The following is a 7,826-nucleotide window of genomic DNA, read 5'->3' on the forward strand; positions in this document are numbered from 1 at the left end:
AACTGTAGTGAATAGCCGAGGAGTCCAGCTATGAAATACCATAAGACCAAAAAATTTCAACTTTATTTACAAATAAAATCGACAAATCATGACATAACACGTCGTGTGAGGTATGTCTGAACAGGTAATCTAATAGAGAATCCATTGCAGAGACGTTTTTTGAAAACAAGTTGAAAAAAACTCACTGGAGCTTTGTTTTTGAAGCCCAAAGTTGGCAATTTTTTGTTAGAATGAAAAAGTTAAATGAACAAAAATCAACGAATTTACGTTTGTTTGCTCAGAAAATTGTTATTTAGGGTGAATAGGTATAAAACTATCAATTTCAACAGATTAGAACCTTTTTTGTTCATTTAACTTTTTCATTCTAACAAAAAATTGCCAACTTTGGGCTTCAAAAACAAAGCTCCTGTGAGTTTTTTCAACTTGTTTTCAAAAAACGTCTCTGCAATGGATTCTCTATGAGATTACCTGTTCAGACATACCTCACACGATGCATTATGTCGTGATTTGCCGATTTTGTTTGCGAATAAAGTTGAAATTTTTTGTCGAAAAGTTTTAGTCTCGAACACTGACAGAGTTACCCTGCCCGAGTGAAGGCGAAGAACAACAACGTTCTTATGGTATTTCATAGCTGGACTCCTCAGCTATTCATTACAGTTAGCAGCAATGTCTTCTGTTCCCAACTGCCCGAGATATCTGTCAACATTGTGTGCAATTTCATGCTACTACCCCAAAAATCAAAAATCAGCCTAGAGGCAAGAGAAAAATGAATTAAAAAAATTTTTTTTTGCTGTTTCGGATTCCTTGGTCAATTCTGAGTACAGAATGGGGCCAGGCCTTTTAAAATAAAAACAAAATGAAAATACGACCCACCCTACTGAAAATGCCCAGTGGCCCAGTATGGCCAGTTCTCCAGACGAGAAGACTGAATTAAAATCATAATTTTTGAGGAGTTGTGTATGCCCAGAGCGACTAACGCGCCCTCCGTTGGAACGAATGAATTTTGCTCGCTAAAAATCTCAATTTTATTTCATCGACACGCACACCCAATTCTTCCACAATTTGAAGAAATTATTGTCCTGAAACGTAAACCGGGGACCGTTCACGAACGGAATATGCCAGCAACCATCATCTGTTTGCTGTGCATTCATGTCGAATTCGATACGCTCATCAAACTCCACGATCCGGGGATCGTCGCCGAGTTTGACACTGTACTGATGCTGTTGTTGCCATCGTCGGAACACTGTTCGCAATTTCTCATCCAATTTGTGGGCATGATTTTGCAACGCATCGCGGGTTACAATGTTTGTGTTGGGACCGCTTTTCAGCGCCGAATATATCAAAAATTCATCGTCTTCGGATCTGCAAGCAATTTACCGTTTGGGAAATCGGATTGGAACACAGGACACTCTTGCACTTACGAATTTTCGGCTAGAAATAGGTCCGCATGTTCGCCAATGTAATCCATTTGAGTCTTCGACCATTCATTCATGTGTTCCCGTCCAATGACCAGCACCTTCTTCTTTCGATCAGCAAAATATTTGACGACATTGGTGAGCTGAGACAAGTGTATTTCGTACACAGAGGCAGCTTCAGGTTCCACAGGTCTGCATCTGGTTGTCCTCACATTCAATCCATCAATAACGATGTCGTACGTCCTTGTTCCGTCGATAAATGGCTTAAACGAGTCCATTTCCTTCGGCGTTGATTTCGCAGAAATGTTGTGCCAAAAGTGGCTCCGTAGACTGTCGAATTCGTCGTCTGTTAGCTTAACACCGCCACGAAGATGCTTTCCGCACGAATGACATTCTCCCCTGAAACAATTGACAAAATCAAATGGGATGTTCAAGACACTCCGGGATTGCTGAAACTTACCGTTCGCTGACAGTAGTGACGGTGCAACTGTAGTTAAATCTGCGAAAGGCGCGCTGAAATTCATTAGCCACTTCGGCTGTCACCAGTATTCGATTGGCCCCGATCGCTGCCAGCATTCTGTCGATATTTTCTTTGAATGTGCTTGCATTCCTCTCACACTGGCCAATATACAGTGTGAGCACTTCGTCGTGAAGGCAGATCCGTTTGGCAGCAATTTTGTCAAACATTTCCCACACAAGATGTTCGTCCTGCTCTTGAATGGCTCGTTGAACAATGGCACTGTAGACCGTCTGCAATTGACTTGATGTTCTCAGTGAGTCTATGATGTCTAGCGATTTACGCCAATCGGCAGTCAACACGAGACCCCGAATAATTGCAACGCCTAAATTCGGGCAAAAGTGTGTGTGCGTTCCATGAAGGTATTGGCACCTATAACAAATAAGTCTTGCAGTTGATTGTGTTGCCAGGGTTCGGTAATCATTCATTGCTTTTACCACTAACATTTCGATAATGTCTCGTTGATGGTTAGCGGTCATCCTAATTCCACATTTGCTTGCATTGTAATACAGTCCCAGCGCGCTAATCCAAATACTTTTGGGCAGCTTCTGTTTGGACGCTTTCAAATAGTCAACGTAGGACTTGCCACTGTCCAACTTGTCGGGAAAACAATTGTCCACAACAAGTTTGTCGATCACGGACTTGTGTTGCCCGTTTCGCGGCCAATTCAGCAATAGTTTCTCACGCAGCTCATGCCATTCGTTTATGGTCGGTCTACGCGCCTGGTCCAGTGTTTGTCGAATTAAGTTGTGCAGACGGAACAGTTTTTCGTCTCGCATTGCATTTATGGTTGACTTACGCTTTTGTTCCAGTACTCGCCCGGTTAAAGTGTGAAACCGCAACATTGGCTGAAAGGAGACGATTCCTTCAGGAGAATTTTGTTAACTAATTTGTTAACTGTTTTTGGATGTCAGGGTATCAGATGAATAATCCTTCGTCCATTTGCATACGTTTTGCATCATCCTGCCGCAATCTAACAGTCAAGCATTCAAATAATCTGCAAAACTTAACGCACTGAGGATTTTACGTCGAAGCGTATGCAAACGAACGAGAAATTTTCATTTATCACAATCGCCACCTCATCCAAACGAAAGACTAAAATAATTTTATCTCGGAGGGTCAGTCATGACACAGAACTTATTTACCTTTCTCAATTTGAATATGTAACACATGTAACAACAAATGGATCTGACATTAAACATATGAGTGTCAAAAGTGTTATGACAGCCATGACAGTTACGACATTCAAATAAATAGTCATGATGAACCGGATGGCGGGCTATTTTTTTAATCAATCATATTGACTGAACTGACTGAATCTGAATAACAGATCACGTAAGACTGCCCCAGGCGCCAGCTACTCGTCAAACAACCAATGTAGAAACAAGGAGGAAAGTTATTTTGCAGGATTCGAAACTGAGCTTTAACAGCATGTGGCTTTTATAGTTACATTGACGGTTGATTTGAGAAAATTTCGTATTTTGTAGCACGAGCGAAGCGAGTGCGAGATAAACAACTTCACATGCAAGTTATTTTACACTCATCATGACAAGAAATCATGCGCCGAAAGTTATTCGAAACAGTCGTCGTCAGCAAAGTATTTAGATCATCTTCAAGTTACGGTACTTTCAGGTCTACTTGAAAATGTTTCGTTCATTCATTCATTTGTATGACATTTTTTTAACGTGGATGGCATTTCTTAACATGGATGGTATTTAAAACATCCTTGAAGATGATCTACAAACACTGAAGGTAATGTAAACTCTCAGCGGATCAGAGTTCTTTTGGATCCCTACTTTCAGGTGAATTCATTTTTGTAATGTTGCCATCGTCATATTTTCTTGTTTTTAATATTGTTGCACCTGTTAAGTTTGTTTTGGATCGAATTCACCTCATATCAACAGCAGTGCCTATATTCGTGAAAATATTTTCACGAATTTTCTCAAAGCTTCGCGATTTTATCAAATTTTCACAAAAAACTTTTTGCGAAAATTCACGAAAATTTGAGAAAATTCGTGAAAATATTTTCGCGAATATAGGCACTGATGTTGATTAGTATTTGCGTGACCTCCCCAAAGTATACCAAGGCTGTAAACTTGGGGAGGTCACGCAGAAACAGATGCGCGGGTGACACACCACAGTTGCTGATAAAATGGCGGATATCATACAAAAACTCACCTCCTGTGATGATTCTCGTCGCCGTGATGATGTGGTGAATTTTTTTACATGTAAAATCATCAGAAGTGGTGTGTTCCCTCGTATCAAATAAAATGGCGATCTGCGTGACCTCCACTGGTTTACCAAAGTATATAAACATACTGAAGGTAATGCAAATCCACAAAAACTCACTGAACCCTACTTTCGGGTGAATATAATCTTTACAATGTTGACCACTAGTTAAATTCACTTTGTTAGGTTGCATATTTATACTCAACACAAAAAATTGTATGCAGAACAACACATTTCTACCAACATAACCACCCCAACCATCACGCAAGCAACATAACAAATCTTATATTCACCCGAAACTTGGGTTCCGTAAAATTTGTGATCCGATGAGCATTTGCATTACCTTCAGTATGTTTATATACTTTGAGGTTTACAGCCTTTACTTGAAAGTATACAGTCTTGATTAGCACCTCACCAACATAACGAAACTAAATTCACCTGAAAGTAGATGGATCCGTGTGTAACTGCGAATTGGCGTTACCTTCAGTGTTTATTAGGCCTGTTCATTTTAGAGAAATAGTCTCAAATTCATCTGGCATGGTGTCTATCTGGTCCGGAAGGCTAAAATATTGGACCCGTATTTTTTTTTAGAATTTAAAAAAATAGTTTACATCTGGGGAGCGAAGCATTTGTTCATATGTACGAATGCGTTGGTTAGAAGAGTAAAAAAGATATACACCATCATTCTCCTCTCTTCTAACCAACGCTTTCGTACATTTGAACAAATGCTTCGCTCCCCAGATCTACAGGTACTCAATTATATTATGACTATGGGATTGTAGGATTCATTCCTTTTACATCCTACACACTTCCCACATTCAATTGAACCAACGAATTCAATTTCATTTTTGATTTTGTCGATTGGCACCATTGACATACAAGTGGTTAGTTCTCATTATCTGCTTGTGGTGGCACCATATACTTTGCGTGTCCAAGCAGTTAAAGAAGTACTAGGTAGCGTCAATCAAAATTCTGAAAGAACAGTTTAGATCAAATCTGATTTGATCGCAAAGGCAGTAAGCAATTTAGAAGGTTTTTTTTGTGAATTATATGTATTTTACATGCTACATGCGTCAAAAACAATACTTTTCATGTTTCACGCACTAATTTCGACTTCCAAAGCATGTAAAAACCACTCGGTATAAAAAGATGAAATGTCTCGTTTTCGCGTGATTATTGACCTCTGCTACGACTCGGATCAACAAAATTCACACGAAAACTCTACTTTTCATCTTTTTATCCCAAGAAATGAAAAATACAAATGCTTTTCTGGTCTTTCATACCTGAGAAGCAAGTTCGTGTGAAATAGGAGAAATGTAAAACGCTAAAGAAATACATGTAGAATGAATGGAACGAATTGGATGAAGAAAACCAACAAAAGCGGTAAAAACGTATGTTGATTGTTGAGTTTAAATTGGACAAAATAGCAAAATTCTAATCATAAGATGTTGTGCAACAAAATGACGATCGGCTGTACCTCCACCGTTTTTGATATCCGCATTCTTGGTACATGACATATGCCAGATTCTTTTCATAACATTTTCATTGTTCATTTGTCAACAGATTGCGAAGTGACATTTCAGTTATTTTTAAGCTTTTCGTGATATCGCAAAAACTGCAGGTTATTTCATTATCTTTGGGAACACGGGTTCCCCAATTCAAATGAGTGATAGATCGTTGGATTCATCTTTGAATTCTAGAGAAGTCACATCTTTAATTTTTTCGATTAATTTTGTTTGTTTTCGGTGCAAAGTGTTCAAAAGTGAGGCTTGTCAGAGGGTCCCGTGAACAGTTTTTCAGCAATAACTCAAGAAATTGTTATTGTAAATCATTGTTATGCTATACTAATGTCGGTCTTGGGAAGACGTACTACAGGTGGAGTGTATGCACTGGTTGGTGCAAGTATACCTCCACAAAAGTTTTGACAAAAACATTTTATTGATGTTCCAAGGGACTGACTGTGTAGTGTTGTAGCTTGCCTCACCCACTATTGTTCCACATATATAAGATCCCAGTACTTCTGTGTTGCAAGCCTACAAAACCTGCAAGTCTTCGGAAAAAGGTTACTGTAAAGTTGAAAATTTTAACTTTCTTTCTAGGGGCTCTGCTACTGAAACAGCGTCTGGAAGTGCAGTCATTTTTATCTACTTTTTCCCTTTTTCCGAAGACTTGCAGTTTCTGTAGGCTTGCCACACAGAAGACCTGGGATCTTATATATGTGAAACGATAGTGGGTGAGGCAGGCTAGAACACTACACAGTCAGTCCCGTGAAACATCAATTTTGCAGAGAAGGCGAACACTATATTTTTGGTCATAAATCTTGTGGAGGTATACTTGCACCAACCAGTGCATACACTCCACCTGTAGTACGTCTTCCCAAGACCGACATTAGTATAGCATAACAATGATTTACAATAACAATTTCTTGAGTTATTGCTGAAAAACTGTTCACGGGACCCTCTGACAAGCCTTCACTTTTGAACACTTTGCACCGAAAACAAACAAAATTAATCGAAAAAATTAAAGATGCGACTTCTCTAGAATTCAAAGATGAATCCAACGATCTATCACTCATTTGAATTGGAGAACCCGTGTTCCCAAAGATAATGAAATAACCTGCAGTTTTTGCGATATCACGAAAAGCTTAAAAATAACTGAAATGTCACTTCGCAATCTGTTGACAAATGAACAATGAAAATGTTATGAAAAGAATCTTGCATATGTGATGTACCAAGAAGACGGATATCAAAAACGGTGGAGGTACAGCCGATCGTCATTTTGTTGCACAACATCTTATGATTAGAATTTTGCTATTTTGTCCAATTTAAACTCAACAATCAACATACGTTTTTACCGCTTTTGTTGGTTTTTTTCATCCAATTCATTCCATTCATTCTATACATGTATTTCATCAGCGTTTTACATTTCTCCCATTTCACACGAACTTGCTTCTCATGTTTGAAAGATCAGAAAAGCATTAGCATTTTACATGACTAGGGATAAAAAGATGAAAAGTAGAATTTTCGTGTGAATTTTATTGATCCGAGGCGTAGCCGAGGTCAATAAACACGAGAAAACGAGACATTTCATCTTTTTATCCCGAGTGGTTTTCACATGCTTTGGAAGTCGAAATTAGTGCGTGAAACACGAAAAGTACCGTTTTCGACGCATGTAGCATGTAAAATACATATAATGCACAAAAAAAACCTTCTAAATTGCTTACTGCCTTTGCGATCAAATCAGATTTGATCTAAACTGTTCTTTCAGAATTTTGATTGACGCTACCTAGTACTTCTTTAACTGCTTGGACACGCAAAGTATATGGTGCCACCACAAGCAGATAATGAGAACTAACCACTTGTATGTCAATGGTGCCAATCGACAAAATCAAAAATGAAATTGAATTCGTTGGTTCAATTGAATGTGGGAAGTGTGTAGGATGTAAAAGGAATGAATCCCACAACCGTAGTCATAATATAATTGGGTAACTGTAAACTATTTTTTTAAATTCTAAAAAAAATACGGATCCAATATTTTAGCCTTCCGGACCAGATAGACACCATGCCAGATGAATTTGAGACTATTTCTCAAAAATGAACAGGCCTAGTGTTTATATACTTTGGTTGTTAGAAGAGGAAATAATAGTAGATTCGCCTTCGGCTCAT

The 7,826-nt window shown here is 38.6% G+C and overlaps 1 protein-coding gene across 2 annotated transcripts; it reads right to left on the bottom strand.

The window, feature by feature from the left end:
• Window positions 1-1,001: 1,001 nt before the first annotated feature.
• Window positions 1,002-3,146, bottom strand: LOC119077380 (mitochondrial ribonuclease P catalytic subunit-like). Of its 2 annotated transcripts, XM_037184574.1 has the most exons (5): window positions 3,136-3,146; window positions 2,377-2,835; window positions 1,876-2,304; window positions 1,422-1,814; window positions 1,002-1,362 (listed from the first exon to the last, which is right to left on the bottom strand). In XM_037184574.1, the coding sequence occupies exons 2-5, from the start codon at window positions 2,775-2,777 to the stop codon at window positions 1,026-1,028; spliced, it is 1,560 nt and encodes a 519-aa protein (XP_037040469.1). In that variant the 5' UTR covers window positions 2,778-2,835; window positions 3,136-3,146; the 3' UTR covers window positions 1,002-1,025. The 2 variants fall into 2 exon arrangements, with proteins under 2 accessions (XP_037040469.1, XP_037040470.1); XM_037184575.1 differs by lacking the exon at window positions 3,136-3,146 and having other exon boundaries at window positions 2,377-2,851.
• Between the last annotated feature and the right edge of the window lie 4,680 nt (window positions 3,147-7,826).

The sequence above is a fragment of the Bradysia coprophila genome, unplaced genomic scaffold, assembly GCF_014529535.1.
Source record: "Bradysia coprophila strain Holo2 unplaced genomic scaffold, BU_Bcop_v1 contig_235, whole genome shotgun sequence".
Classification (NCBI taxonomy): Eukaryota; Metazoa; Arthropoda; class Insecta; order Diptera; family Sciaridae; genus Bradysia; species Bradysia coprophila.

Bases quoted from the DNA above. Each gene is read 5' to 3' on its own strand.
- LOC119077380 (XM_037184574.1), bottom strand. From the start codon at position 2,777: ATGTTGCGGTTTCACACTTTAACCGGGCGAGTACTGGAACAAAAGCGT. The intron at 2,305-2,376 runs GTTAGTGGTAAA...TATTTGTTATAG, and splicing joins CAACGAGACATTATCGAAAT to GTGCCAATACCTTCATGGAA. The intron at 1,363-1,421 runs GTAAGTGCAAGA...AATTGCTTGCAG, and splicing joins CTATTTCTAGCCGAAAATTC to ATCCGAAGACGATGAATTTT.